The following is a 15,098-nucleotide window of genomic DNA, read 5'->3' as shown; positions in this document are numbered from 1 at the left end:
TTCAGTAGAACAGATGCAGCCTGGAATTTCAGCATTTGATTACTATCATGACAAATTAAGCTGTTCCATGGATTCAGCCATAAAGTAATAGATATTATTTGGTTTATGTTGAGCCTCTTCATTTGAATTTACATTTGAACCTTGCTTCAGAAGTAGTATGTTGATTAATCCCTGTTTTACACTTTCAGAGGGTCAGATGATAATCCTTCAGGCAAATTAGTTATTTCCTTCTGCTGAAAACATCTGCAGTTATGTGAGTATATGATGGCTGTTTTAATTTAATCTTGTCTTTCTTTTTGTCCAACAGGCTTGAAGTATTTTAAATTTATGTAAGAAATTCAGCACCTCATGCTGAAAACGTAGAGGGAGTACTTTGCAGGATTTTAGATGCTGTATAAAGGTAGCTCAGAAAGTATGTTACCCTGTATTACCGAGGGAAACCTGAAACAGGATTAGCTAGACCCAGATCTAACAGAACCACTGTTTTCTCATTTCTAAACCAACCTCTTTTTGGAGATGCTTCTGAGCAGGACATCCTGCCATTGCACATGTAATAACAGCCACTAATTCAAATAAAATCGTGCTCAAGAGGTGATGGCCAACTGTGACATCCCTATAAGCTTGTCTTTGAAACTGAATGAATAATGTTAGTATAATTAGAAGCACACCTCTCACAAGACTCTTCAAGTCAGCCACTGCTGCGTACATATTCTATACTATATAAAGTAGAGAAGCCAAAGTAAAAAGGCACAGAATAAGGAACTGACAAAGTCAGCTTACCGAAAGTCTGCTTACTCCATGTTACCTCCCTGAGCTAGAACCATCCCTTCCCTTCTGACAGGGCTCTTATCTTTTCATTTATGCAACGCAGGCTTTTAAGAAGCAGAATAGATTTCTGACCTCCTTGATCTTCAAGCAGTGTCTAAAATTATAGAACCCTTCAATCAAAATCCAGAAAATACTATCTCCTAAAATAGTTAGTCTGTACATTGTAAAAAATATAAAATCTCATGGTTCACCATAACTACAGATCTACCAGAATTGAATCGCTAGATTACACATCTTTCTGGCCACACACATCACATTTAATTACAGTTGCTATTGGCTTCAATAATGGTTTCTTGAAATAATTTTGGAGGTAGATGTGGAGATACTTCAAACACATATGAACTGACCAGAATCAAAAGCAATTCATGCTATTTGTGCATTTCAACATCTGTTAACATTACGTTTCAGGAAGCCTGAAAGCACAATTATTTTTAGTACTGCCTGAAACCTCTGTAAGACAATAGTTGCAAAAAGTTGCAAGCCACACATGGGCATTGATGCAGACACAGTTTTTCTATTGCTGTCAATTTTAACAGGTTATTCTGAAGAACCAAAATATTTACCCTGTCAAAAGGGCTGATAACAATCCAATATAACTGTTAACTACATGGGAAAATTTAGCACTAAACCAGCTTATTGTTTTTCAGGTTAAGTGGGATGATGATTTCTAAAGAAACATGTGATGTGTTGCTAAAGAGAAGTCTATCTTGACTCCAACCTATTCTGAGCCTATAAATGCAAAAATAATTCTGTGTTTTCAGATAGCATTCACTGTCAACAATTAATGGCAAAGTCCCTTCAACCATTAATAATGGTTGGTTAACAACCATTATTCCTTCAAGCAGAGCTGTAATGTCGTAGCTACATAATTTTGCTACCACTGTGATTTCAAAATTTATTAACAGGTTTTGCAGGCTAATGATCTCTTTTCAGAACTGTTCACTGAAATTCTTTTAAATAATTAGTCACTAGCAGTTGCCTCTCAGTTTCTAGGTATTTCGTGATACACCGAGTTTGACCTACACAGCCTTCTTCAGACTGGGATCTTCCTGTTCCAAGGTCTACCTCTTCCACCTTGCTGGGACTAGTCATCTTCAGCAGAAAGTCACAGGATGGTCTGGGTTGTAACGGACCTACAGATCAGCTGGTTCCACAGGCAGGGACACCTTCCACTAGACCAGGTTGCTCAAAGCCCCGTCCAACCTGGCCTTGAGCACTGCCAGGGAGAGGTCATCCACAGCTTCTCTGGGCAGCCTGTGCCAGTGCCTCACCACCCTCAGAGTAAAGAATTTCTTACATCTAACCTAAATCTACCCTCTTTTAGTTTAAAGCCATTACCCCTTGTCCTATCACGACATGCCCTTGTAAAAAGTCCCTCTCCAGCTTTCTGGTAGGAAATAAAACAGTGCTTCATAAAGGACACCTTGAAATAATTAATCTCTACTTGTTTTGGTCTAGTCCTCTTCCATATGCCAACTCCAGGCTTTCAGACTACTAGAGGTTAAAGGATTTTTTAAGACTGGGGAATTCTGGGACGGATTTTACAGCAACCAAGTAGCTACTATTTCTGTTAGCAGTCTCAAGTGCATGAGACACCCTTTTATCAGTGTGATATATGTAACAAATGATACCACCCGTATATTCTGCATTCACATGTCTAAACCGATGATTTTCAAACTCAGAGCCTCTTTGCGATCTCTACACTCTGCATATGCCTGTGTGCTTGTGGAGTCACGCCATCTCCCCACTTGCTTCACTGTGTGGTATGCACATAGGCTGTCGTGCCCCAAACTCTTCCCGCACCATGTGCTAATACAAGTATTCACGCCGCCCTTCTTTACGCAGGGAGCCACTGCTGCCGCGTCAGCCGTACGCCCGCACACCCAGGGCCTGCTCCCGCGGCCCTGCGCAGGTGACCGTACGCACTGTCTGGTCTTTCAGCAAACTCCGCAAACACATTCGTGCCAGTGGACAAAGCATTCTAGCTGTCACCCTGCGTGTTTGTTTCCCGCACCACCCTGGGCACACGCCACCCCACGCCGAGGCGGGACACCAGCCCCACCACCTCCCCCCGCGAACGGGACCACCACCCTCTTCGCTGTCCTCCTTCCCCGCGCGCCTCTGGCACCTCTCCACACGCAGGCATCCACGGCCCCGGCGCAGGGCCCGCCCTTCCGCACCTCCCTCCGCGCACGCCCACCGCACGCCAGCACGCGCTTCCGCGCGGAAAACTCTTCCGACACGGGACACGCGCGCGCAAACCCGTGCCGGGGGTCCCTTCCCCCAGGGCTCCGTCGAGCCCACGCGCGCCAGGCCGGTCCCTCGGCACACACGCACACACACACCCCCCCCACGCCTGCGGCCACGCTCTGTTCCCCCCAGGAGGGATCGCAGCGCTCTGTGCCCCGCCACCCCGCACGGGCACCGCCCGCTTCGCCCAGCACCCACCCCCGAAGCTGCGCCCCACGCGCATGCGCGCCCAACCCGGCGCTGGCCGCGGAGCGCAACAGTGGCCACGGGCAGTCCACGCAGGCCTTGACGCCCGATGACGCCCCGGCGCCGGGTCGCGGCCACCGGCCGCTCTGCAGCGCTCCCGCCACCGCCCCGGGCCGCTAGCTGGGGCCGTGCGCCCCTCCCCGCCCGCCAGCGCGGCCCCGGCCCCTCCGGGCTCCCAGACGCCCCGCGCATACCGTGCCAAGCCGGCGCGGCCCCGCCCCGCCGTCACCTGGCTCCGCAGTCACCGCTCCGAGGCCGCAGCGGCAGCGCTGTAGCCGAGCGCATCAAAGGCCGAGCCGGCGCGAAAACCCCGCCCTCAGCAGGACGCTCCCGCCCCGTGCGCGCCCGCAGAGGGCCGGGAGAGGGGCGGCCGGGCCTACCAGGCCCCGCGCCGCCAACCGCCGCCGGGGCCTGCTCCGCGGGGCTGGCACCTTGCAGCGCCTGCGGCGGGGCGGGAGCGAGCAATGTGCAGGCGGACAGCTTCCCGGCGGCGGTTTGCCTGGGTGACGGGGAACCGCGTCCTCACGTCAGCGCAGCCCCTTACCGTCGGCTTGTGCGCGGAGTGACCTGAGCTATACGCGTCAGAGCAGCGCGGGTCACGCTGCCGGACGACCTCACGGCTTCGCTGGGGGCTCCCATCCCGTTAAGAGCGTTTAAAGTGGGGGCTGGGTGGAAACCACGGGCTTGGGACAGTGCCTGTAGGGGACGGAGAAGGGAGCACGGACACGGCCCACAGCGACGCGAGGGAAAACAAGGAGGCTGCCTGATCCTGCAGGCTGCGAGGAGCTACGGCCCTCCACAGTTGGAGCTCCTGCCTATAGCTCATGAAGAACTTACGGGTCTACAGCACAGTTCTGTGACTTCGGCGTTAACGCAGGCAAGAATGCCTGCATGTCCTTAAGCCCTGTTTACGTCATTGGCATGTGACACAATCCAGAAAGCTGTTAAACCCGCTTTCAGGTATTCCCGATCATCTGTGTGATTGATTCTAAAAGGGATGCGTCTTGTTTTTTTTCACACTGGATGTGTTTTGGGGCCAAAGTGGTCTCTTACTGCTGTGACTTGGATCCTGGTTCAATACCCTGGGCACCATGTGTAAAAACAGCAACATATGCCGACTGTATTTTGCTATGGAAGCACCTAAATAAAACATTTTAGTAGCTGTTGTCATGCAGTCCTAGTAAAATGAGAATTATTTACTCATTTTTCTCCCTCTGACAGATTTTGTATTTGTGTGGCTGAAACGTGACAGTCTCATGCGGTAGGGCCATCCATGTGATCAAGCCTGTGCCACTTTCAGCTGTTTGGTAGCTGCACTCTGACATATGTTTTCCGTCCAAATTGTATCTTTGTTCATCTATATAACATCTGTGGCGTCTTAAGTCCCTTCTGCTTTAGCCCTCCATGTCTCAGAAAAATTAGCCTTAATAGTGACTCCTGTGTCTGAAATACCTAAATCCAAACAGACGCAAGGAATCAGAATGGCTGCATTCCTGTCCTTGACAAGGGGGAAAAAGCTGACTTTTCTAGCAGCCACAACTATTTACTTAGAAAGGCTTTGAGGAACAAATACTGTAGTCTTCAACTAAAAAAAGATCTTAAATAGGAATTATGGCAATGTATTTTAAAAAGTAAAGTAAAAAACCTTTAAGACTTGCCCTTGGGAATTAAAAATTCTGAACTGACTCCGAAGAGAGACAGAAAGAACATCTTATGGTGACACTCAGAAAGTCCTCAGACAGCTGTGGTCCAATGAGTCATAGCTCCTCAAAGCCTCAGTGTTTTCATAATATTGCAGCACACCCACTTCTCAAATTACCAGGGATCTTAACTTGAAATACTGACCAGAGGTAGTAACAGCAACTAGAAGGCACCTTAGATTCAATTCACATCCCACTTGAGCTGTTTCATCGTTCTCTGCATCACTAGATTTTCTTTATGGATAGTGCACATTGCTTAAAAACCTATTTGCATTCTGGAAATGTCATTGTAAGTTTGAGTTGTCTCCTGTAAATGCTTTCAGGTTATGATAATATCACCAGTATTATTTACAGCTGGTGTCACTGACACAATGCTGAGGAAGAACCTGAATCATATGTGAGCATGAGTGTATGAAAGCGTGCATGTATTTATAAATTCTGAATTATACTAGTATTTATGCAGCTAGAAGCAACTGCATTGAGAGTTGATTATTCTTACAACTGCATCAGTGCATCTCTTGATGTGTTTTTTCCAGAAATGTTTTAGTAGTATTTCAGCATCTTCCACCACAAGCTGCAGAAGAACGGCGAAAGTTTATGCTCCTTTTCTCCTCCACAGCCCTCACATGTTACATAAACAGGATGAAATTTATCTTGTGTTACTGAGACTTCCCCAAGTCTCTCCAGAAGTGAGACAAATGCTATCCAGAAAGATGAGATGGGAGGAGAAGCTCCAGCCTGTATTTTGCCCGGTCCAGTCAGCCTTACCCTTGGCTGCTCAAAATCTCTAATGACATGGAGAACATGGCCGCCTGTCCTTGCCAAGCCCTGAGACAGTACTGGGGCTCATTAGAGGGATACAGTCTCAGTGTTGACATTAATTCACTGGCCCTCTTCTCATCAAAAAGCTACACAGCAATGGTAGCAGCCCTGCAGGGACTAAATGGACATTAAGGCACACAGTATTGGCAAATGCTGGAGACGAGTGGCTTACTTCTTTCTAGAGAGGTCATGCTGCTTAAGCTTTGAACAAAAGGACCAAGATCATCTGATTTGGTTTGCAGCTGGCTCAAATATCAGGCTCTTTGGAAACCCATCCTGAAAGAGGTGAAAGGTGCTAAACTGTGGTCTGACAAGGGATTTGTCATTGCATGACTATGTCCAGGAGGATGGATAGTGTGGACAGTCAGTAGCGCTGTGATTTTCTGCACTGGGGCTAAGCACCGTGTTACTTCTTTCCTCCAGAAAGCAAAGGAACATGTCTTTTTAAATCAGCATCTACATGAGGTGGAGCTTTAATTAATTCTTTCTGTAATTCTTCATTTACTTATGTCAAAACCAGCTGCTAAGAGTGAGAAAGTGAAAACTTAGTGTAAGATTCTCAAAAGCAACATGTACTGTCCAGTCTAAAACTTGAAAGCAACTTGAAATTTAAAGGTAACAGTCACAGTGCTTTCAGAAGAGCAGGTCCTTCTTAAGGAGGCTGGTGAAGGGTCTGGAGAACCGGTCTTGTAAAGAGCGGCTGAGGGAACTGAGGCTGTTTAGTCTGGAGAAAAGCAGGCTTATTGCTCTGTACAACTACCTGAGAGGAGGTTGTAGTGAGGCGGATGTTGGTCTCTTCTCCCAGGTAACTAGTGATAGGACAAGAGTTGCATCAGGGTAGGTTTAGACTGGATATCAGGAAAAATTTCTTTATTGAAAGAGTGGTCATGCATTGGAACAGGCTGCCCAGGGAAGTGGTGGAGTCACCATCCCTGGAGGTGTTCAAAAAACATGTAGATATTGCACTTTGGGGCATGGTTCAGCAGGCGTGGTGGTGGTGGGTTGACGGTTGGACTTGATGATCTTAGAGGTCTTTTCCAACCTTAATGATTCTATGATTCTGACACAGTGAAACCAGTAACTTTTGAAGATGCTGGCACAGCAGTGCTTAGCTGCTGTGAATGCACTCCATTATGAACATCCCTTATAGCAAAAGGTGAAGTAACACATACTACATGATATATGGAGAATATAAGCAGATGCAAGCATAACAAGTTACTACCTTCCTGCATTTTCCTGTTTGTTTTTCTCAGTTAAAACTACGACAGCAGTGTGTTAGCTAGGCCAGTATCACATCATGGGTTTGCAGCTTATATCTGAGGAGTGGCTGAGGGAACTGGAGATGTTTACTCTGAAGAAAAGGAGGCTGAGGGAAGACCTTATTGCTCTCTGCAACTACCTGAGAGGAGGTTGTAGCGAGGTGTGTGTCAGTCTCTTCTCCCAAGTAACAAGTGATGTGACAAAAAGAAATTGCCTTAAGTTGCACCAGGGGAGGCTTATATTGGATATTAGAAAAAATTTCTTCACCAAAAGGGTTGTCAACCATTGGAACAGGCTGCCCAGGGAAGGGCTTGAGTCACCATCCCTGGAGGTATTTACAAGATGTGTGGTGCTTAGGGACATAGTTCAGTGGTGGACGTGGCAGTGTAAGGTTAACAAGTGGACTCGATGATCTTAAGGGTCTTTCCCAACCTAAGTGATTCTATGATTCAATGTTAAAATCAGGTGCATCAAAACCAGCAAGAGAACAAGCAGAGCTGTGAATCTCATTGAAATAACTACAAGTTAGGTAAAAAGAATCACCCGATTTTCTTCAGAGCTGCCATGTTCTGTAACAGATTAACAGCTTCTACTTTCCTATTGGAAAGATGGCATATGCTGATGTCTGGTGTATTACAATATAATTGCATTTCCCTATATCCTATAAAAATTGATTAAAGTTTCCAGTAACTAGCTAGATTCAGAGGATGCAACAGAGGCACAGTATGAAAAGCACCTCTCTTCTATGGCATTCCTTGATCGGTGGTGGTGGGGTGAAATAGTATCCATCTGAAACCCATGCAAAGCACTAGAAAGAGTGCTGGCAACCTCAATAGCATTTTTTTCAGTTCATTCAGTCTCTAACAACTTGAGCCTCTATCTTTATGTCAGCTGAAAAAAACCCCACACACTTTTCTTTCCCACTCCCTCTCACTAAAAATAGTGGAACCAACCCACTTTTTGCTGTCATCATGTGATTCAGTTTGCTTGTGTGATCTTTTTAATCCTTCAAAAGGATCTGTTTTCTTTACTTAGATTAAAAGCTCTTAAAGTTATGGTTTGTCTGTTTCTTTTGAAGCTCCACTCAGTTTCAGTCCTGCTGGAATAAATATGATTGCTATTGTTCATTGCTGACACACATCAAACATCCACTGGGGAATATGACACAATTCAACATACCCAAGCTGGCTTCAAACCAGTTGGCCTTGAATAATGATGCCTGCCTAGGCTGGGGTGATTTGTGTGGTGGAATTCTTCCTCTTACTGTGCTGTAGAAAACACATCAGTAGATAACATGATTTACTTAAAACAACATGGGGTACATTCAAACAGAAATGAAAAGAGCTTCTGTTCATACTCAGCATTTGGACAAAACCCAGCGAAAATCAACTTGATTGGAAGCTGTCATCACTAGGTAAGAACAGTGGGTAAGTTTGTCAAATACCAGATCCCAGTTTCCACCTCAGCTACAGGTGGGAGAATTATTTGTTATGCTTAGTTGGTCAAGGAAACCACGCAGAAGAAACAGCCAAGTTATCTGAATGCAAATGGCTCTCATGGCTCAATGTCCAAGTGGAGACCAGTGATGAGTGGTGTTCCTCAGGGGTCGGTACTGGGACCGGCACTGTTTAACATCTTTGTCGGTGACATGGACAGTGGGACTGAGTGTGCCCTCAGCAAGCTTGCTGATGACACCAAGCTGCGTGGTGCGGTCAACACACTGGAGGGATGGGATGCCATCCAGAGGGACCTGGACAGGCTGGAGAGATGGACCTGTGTGAACCTCATGAAGTTCAACAAGGTCAGGTGCAAGGTCCTGCACAAGAGTTGGGGCAACCAAGCACAAATACAGGCTGGGTGGAGAATGGGTTAAGAACAGCCCTAAGGAAAAGGACTTGGGGTTGCTGATTGATGAGAAGCTTAACATGACCCAGCGATGTGCGCTCGCAGCCCAGGTAGCCAACCACATCCTGGGCTGCATCAAGAGAAGTGTGGCCAGCAGGTCAAGGGAGGGGATTCTGCCCCTCTGCTCTGCTCTGGTGAGACCTCAGTTGTGGAGTCATTCATCCAGCTCTGGAGCCCTCAGCACAGGAAAAACATGGACCTGTTGGAGTGGGTCCAGAGGAGGGACACAAAAATCATCAGAGGGCTGGAAGACCTCTCCTGTGAGGAAAGGCCGAGAGAGTTGGGGTTTTTCAGCCTGGAGACGGTTCCAGGGAGACCTTACTGCAGCCTTCCAGTACCTGAAGCAGTGTACAAGAAAGCTGGAGAGGGACTTTTTACAAGGGCATGTCGTGATAGGACAAGGGGTAATGGCTTTAAACTAAAAGAGGGTAGATTTAGGTTAGATGTAAGAAATTCTTTACTCTAAGGGTGGTGAGGCACTGGCACAGGCTGCCCAGAGAAGCTGTGGATGACCCCTCCCTGGCAGTGCTCAAGGCCAGGTTGGACGGGGCTTTGAGCAACCTGGTCTAGTGGAAGGTGTCCCTGCCTGTGGCGAGGGGGCTGGAACTAGCTGATCTGTAGGTCCCTTCCAACCCAAACCACTCTATGATTCTTTGATATGTGAAAGACCAGAAAGCAAGTTCTGTTATGCTTTCTTAGTTCTGGCCACTTGGGCTTTTATCACAACAACAAGTTGTTTGTATGTCTTTAAAGAGGCAAGTTTGCAAGACTGAGCTTAATTGTTTATCCACCTTTGAGTGGAAGCTAAACCTACATCATTTCTGCTTAATTCCTACTGTGTTATCATAATTTTAAAGATGGAAGATACCAAAATTATGATGTTCCAGTAGTGCTGTGGTTCTAATCTCGTGTCCTGCTCTGCACCATGCAGCACTCTGCCCTCACTCCAATTTTTCCTTCAGTGGGTGCAGAGAATCATAGAATCATAGAAAGTTTTGGGTTGGAAGGGACCCGTAGAGGTCATCTAGTCCAACCTCCCCGCAGCGAGCAGGGACACCACTAACTAGATCAGGTTGCTCAGACCCCTGTCCAACCTGGTCTTGAATGTTTCCAGGGATGGGGCCTCCACTACCTCTCTGGGCAACCCATTCCAGTGTTTCACAACCCTCATTGTAAAGAATTTCTTCCTTATATCTAGCCTAAACCTACCCTGTTTTAGTTTAAAACCATTACCCCTCATCCTGTCACTGCTGCCTCTACTAAAAAGATTGTCCCCATCTTTCCTATAGGCTCCCTTTAAGTACTGAAATGCTGCAATCAGGTCTCCCCGCAGCCTTCTCTTCTCCAGCCTGAACAAGCCCAGCTCTCTCAGCCTGTCCTCATAGGAGAGGTGCTCCAGCCCTCGGATCATTTTTGTAGCCCTCCTTTGGACCCGTTCCAACAGTTCCATGTCCTTCTTGTGCTGAGGGCTCCAGAGCTGAACGCAGTACTCCAGGTGAGGTCTCACCAGAGCAGAGTAGAGGGGCAGAATCACCTCTCTCGACCTGCTGGCCACGCTTCTCCTGATGCAGCCCAGGACATGGTTGGCCCTCTGGGCTGCCAGCGCACATTGCCGGCTCATGTCCAGCCTTTCGTCTATCAGTACCCCCAAGTCTCTCTCTAAGAGTGTACTGTGTTATCTGTCCAGAGAGGAGCAGCTATGCATGTGGGTCTGTGGAGGCTTGCAAGCTCTAATAAAGGTGCAAGAGCTGAGCTGTCTTGGAGCAGGAAGTCCAACAGGCTAGAAGTTAGGAGAGAAGAAGGGGAGGAGCCAGAAATTATCATCTAGTGGTAAGACTGCCTAATTTTTCCACTTAAAATTGACACACAGTGTAGAAAACAAAGTAAAATGGTTGTACTATGAAGGAATACTGCATCAAACTCTGGCTTCTTGTCACTGCTAATACATACCTCCTGTGTTGTGAACAGGTGTAGAGGTTCCTATCTGCTCTCCTTGTCTAACTAGTATCTCTTTTTTACATATTTCTTACACCTTCTGAGGCATCATATTTGCATGCAACTGTGTTTTCAATGTGACTGTTGGCTGACAAATATTTGAAATATTATGTCTTCACTGGTGAGTCCCAATTTCTAATTTTAAATGGTACTAATGCTACTACATAATTACAAAAAAAAGTGTTAAGCAGAGATCTAGTATCAGGACTAAAGTATGATAATAGTAAACAAGTATTTCCACCTTCTTCCATATTAGAATAATTTAGTTTATATGTACTTGTGGACTTTTATTTTGGCTATTAACTGCACTCAGACAAAAAATGTGATGAAGGAAGAAAATGTGATTGTAAGAGATGGTCACAGTACAAAGCATATAGTCAGTTTACAGTTTCAAAGACAGATGAGGAAATTTTGAGACACAGAGAATATAAAACGGGCAAAGAAGTGTAGCTGTAGCTGTTCACTAAGCAAAGGGTAAATCCTCCTGTCTTGAAAGCATGTAACACACTAGGTATCATTAACTGAGTGATGCAAATGTCTTCTTTAGTCATGTGACTTTTAGAACACTTAAATCCTACGCTATTACATGGCTATTATAATTTCCTGAAATAATTTCAGATTTTTCATTTGAAGAAGCTTGCAGAAATGCAATGGAAGGCTCAAATGTCAGTTAAAAGCACAGTGTTTACTGTACCAAGCGTTACATGAAAGTACATCTTTGTTATTAATTCTGAGGCAAGAAACAAACGTCCTCATTTGTTTGGAGTATCTATAGCCCTTATTTTCATAACCAGCAATCTCCAGAAAGAGTTTTGTTTTTCTGAACAAGAAACAAAAGTTAAGGAAAAGTAAAAACAAGTACACAATTTTAAAAGAGGTACTATCTCTAAAGAGAGCATAGAAAGCCTTCGTCCAACAAATCTCCCGTAAACCTGCTTTACTTGGAGAGGAAGCCAGACCTTGCAAATGATGAAGAGCAAATCTTAGAATAGAATAGTTTGTGTTGGAACAGACCTTTAGAAGTAATCTAGCCCAACCCTCCTGCAGTGAGCAGGGATATATTCAACTGGACCAGGTTGTTCAGAGAGCCATCCAACCTGGGGAGTTCAGGACGACATTTAGGAAAGACAAAAAAACCCCACACGTTAAATGGCCATTTACTTATTTCCTTCCTTCTTTTTGATACTTCTCTGGAAATAAAGTCACGTAAAGAGCATCTGAGTCAGCTGTTACTTTGACTTAACTTCCAGGATAGTCTAATTTTCTCAGCTGGATTTGCTATACATGTTCTTTATAAAAGCTTCGATTTAGTACTGGATGTTTTAATGAAAGATGGTCCAGAATTACAAAGAAATAAAAGCAACTGCTAAAATATTTCCTGATTTTGCAGAAAGGACAACTCTCCCAACAGACGTTATAACTTCAACACACATATCCCTAGGCTATTCTGAGTGCCTCTGGGAAGACCACACACCATTAAGAGACCAGCAGTTCGTTTTCCCAGGGCCCTCTATGGGACAGGATGAAAGAGGTTACTCAAAATCATGCGGCTACAGATCACTTTCTGACTGGCCTTGCTGCTGAGGCAGCTTTTATTAGAAACTCAGCCTGAAAGTCCCTGCCATTTGGCTAGTGAGAATCCATGCTCTGAGAGGCTCTCCCTCTTTTCCTGTGCTTTCTGAAACCTCTTTGTCTATCTCTGAAAGGTAGCTATGAGATTCTGACATTGTGTAGCATGCACTCATGCCTGTATTTTCTCCTCCAAAGTTCTATGAGCCATTTCAATATTTTGCAATGAGACTGCATGAAAAGTATCCAATTTGAACAGGATTTTCAGAAGGACATTTTGTATTTTCAAAGCTAAGTACTTAGTGGGAAAATGGCTATGATTGCCTTCTATCACATGAAATCGTGCTGGCTTATGGAAAAGACTACGGGGATCCTTGACTCTTGCTCTAGTCTCAATTTTAAATAACCTATAAAAACCCTCTTTCCCTGAGCAGCACAGTGTTGATCGGAATCTCCTTTCCTTAATTATTTTCCCTACTATGGGCTGCCAACTTTCTTACTAGCTAAAGTTCTCCAGGCTGCAGGTAGACTTTCTAAGTATGATACACTAAAGCAGCAACGCAGCAGAGGTGAGAAATCTGGTAGGAGAGTGCTCCCAAGTCAAAAAGTCCATTTATTTTTGTGTGCTAACATTCTAATTTAAAGCCCTGGGGGACATGCAAATGTTCTATAGTTTCGATCAGCGCCCTTGATTTCCTTGACATGAATGGGGTGCTTTGTTAATTTGCACTTCTGTCTGTAAGCTGGTTTTCTCCTCAGCATCTGATATGCTGACACAGTAGTGTCACATTTGGACTTAAATGCCAATTAATTTCTTACTTAACAGTAAGGACATCAGACATATTTTCAGTGCTTGTTGGAAATCAATTTCTTTAAAGCCTAAATCTGAGTCCTACATGGATGCCTTCACTGGAGAATATCCAAGGTGATGATATTTCTCAACACCTCCAGATCTCAGGGAGACCTGGAGCCAAATCTGAAGTCAAAGCTGCCTGGGAGACCAGAAGAAAGGGAGGATATGTAAAGACACGCTTCAGAGAAAGAGGCATCTCCAGCTGACACAGCAAGACATTCAGACTCAGGTGGGACAGGCCTTCTTTCCGTAACAGGCACACACATACATTTTGTTTTGTATTTCAGCAGACATCGCCTCCGACGCCTTTTCCACACCCTTTCAGCATGCGGAGAGCCATATCCCCTGGTAGCTGAAACCAGCTGACAGGCAGCCACAAAACCTGCTCTGCGGGTGGCAAAGTGAACAGCCCGGGGCAACAGCATCAGAACTGCTTCCTGCAGCGGGAGCGTGGGCCAAGGGGCAAGGAATCGGGGCCATGCCCAGGGGGCTTGGCTGGCTTTTCGGTCCTCTCTCCTGTACCACCTTCCCAACCTTTCTGGACTTGCTGCCCTTCTTCTCCCTGCTGTATGCCTCTCCTTTGCATTTCCCTCGATGTTGCGTTCACTTCACTTGCTAGCCGAATGCCTTCTGAGGAAACCGACCTCAGAAATGACCCTGCAGAGCTCAGGTGTCCTTGTTACCTTGCCCGCATTCGCATCCCTCCTCCCAAACCCTGTCCGCATCCTGCCACGGTGTGAAATCCTTTGAGGGTCGCTGCCTTTCTTCCCACCGTGCCTCTACAGCGCGTGGCACGGTGGGGCCATTCCACGCTGCCACTGGTACATCGGCAAAATAAAAGCAAGAACACTGACACCCGGCCGAGACCATCCTCCAGGCAGCACCCCAATACGGGTGAGCCCTAACCCAGCCTCCCATCTCCCGAGTAACAGACAAGGAAGCCGCCGTGACGAGGAATAGGGCGCCAGCTTTGGAAAGGTCACCGGCTCCCTACAACTCGCTGTGGACTGCATAACGGAGAGAGAATCCAGAAAGAACGGGCACGGCACCTGCCGGGACACCCTTGCCGAGCGGGCAGCGGAGCTCCCTCCCTCCCGGGGCTCACCGCCCGCCGGCTGGCGCCTCGCCCTCCCCCGCAGCGCTGCGCTCTCCCGGGCCGCTCGCAGGCACGGCCTCCGTGGGAGGCTGCCTCCCCCCGCCGCTGCCCGCCGCCCCGGCCCGCTCACCCGCCCAGGGCACAACCGCCGGGGAAGGGCGGATCCTCCGCCCGCACCGCCGCGCCCTCCCCCCTCGGGACCCCCCGCCGGCGGCGAGCGAAACCGCCGACTTACGTGGGGGCCGCGGGCGAGCGTCTCCCGGCGCGGCGGCGCGTTGGTCCCCATGGCGGCCGAGCGTCCCCCGGCGCCCAGCCGCTTCCCGCTCCGCGCTGCGGCTGCCAGGCCGGAGTCGGCAGGCCGCCGCAGGAGCGGCACCCGGAGCCCGGGCCGCGCCGGGACCGCCCCGCCCCGCGCCGCAAGCGCCGCCTCCGGCCCGGGGGCCGCGCCCGGTGGCGGGGGGTGCCGGGGAGGGGCGAGGGTTGCCGGGGCCTTGCGCCGGGGCTTGCGGCGGTGGGGGGCAAGCTCGCGTCCAGCCGCGCTGGGGGTCGTCGGGCGTGTGGGGGGAGGGGGGGG

General features: G+C 47.7%; 2 protein-coding genes across 6 annotated transcripts in view; one reads left to right on the top strand and one right to left on the bottom strand.

Annotated features, from left to right (window-relative positions):
* The window catches only part of CLTA (clathrin light chain A), a 39,979-nt gene extending 38,079 nt beyond the window's left edge, over positions 1–1,900 (top strand). Inside the window, exons 5-6 of the mRNA XM_075411781.1 lie at positions 189–253; positions 1,815–1,900. Of these exons, the coding sequence (XP_075267896.1) occupies positions 189–237 (49 nt within the window). The 3' untranslated portion in view covers positions 238–253; positions 1,815–1,900. The remainder of the gene's footprint in view (positions 1–188; positions 254–1,814) is intronic.
* Positions 1–14,880, bottom strand: part of GNE (glucosamine (UDP-N-acetyl)-2-epimerase/N-acetylmannosamine kinase) — a 33,759-nt gene extending 18,879 nt beyond the window's left edge. Inside the window, exon 1 of one of the 5 annotated variants that reach the window (XM_075411773.1) lies at positions 14,760–14,880. In XM_075411773.1, the coding sequence (XP_075267888.1) occupies positions 14,760–14,810 (51 nt within the window). In that variant the 5' untranslated portion in view covers positions 14,811–14,880. Of the gene's footprint in view, positions 1–1,851; positions 1,921–2,956; positions 3,019–3,518; positions 3,637–14,759 lie in introns of those variants that run through there. The other 4 variants (XM_075411776.1, XM_075411775.1, XM_075411774.1 and 1 more) reach the window with 4 other exon arrangements.
* Positions 14,881–15,098: the final 218 nt, after the last annotated feature.

The sequence above is a fragment of the Opisthocomus hoazin genome, chromosome Z (genome assembly GCF_030867145.1).
Source record: "Opisthocomus hoazin isolate bOpiHoa1 chromosome Z, bOpiHoa1.hap1, whole genome shotgun sequence".
NCBI lineage: Eukaryota > Metazoa > Chordata > Aves > Opisthocomiformes > Opisthocomidae > Opisthocomus > Opisthocomus hoazin.
This window is presented reverse-complemented; position numbering and strand designations above follow the sequence as displayed.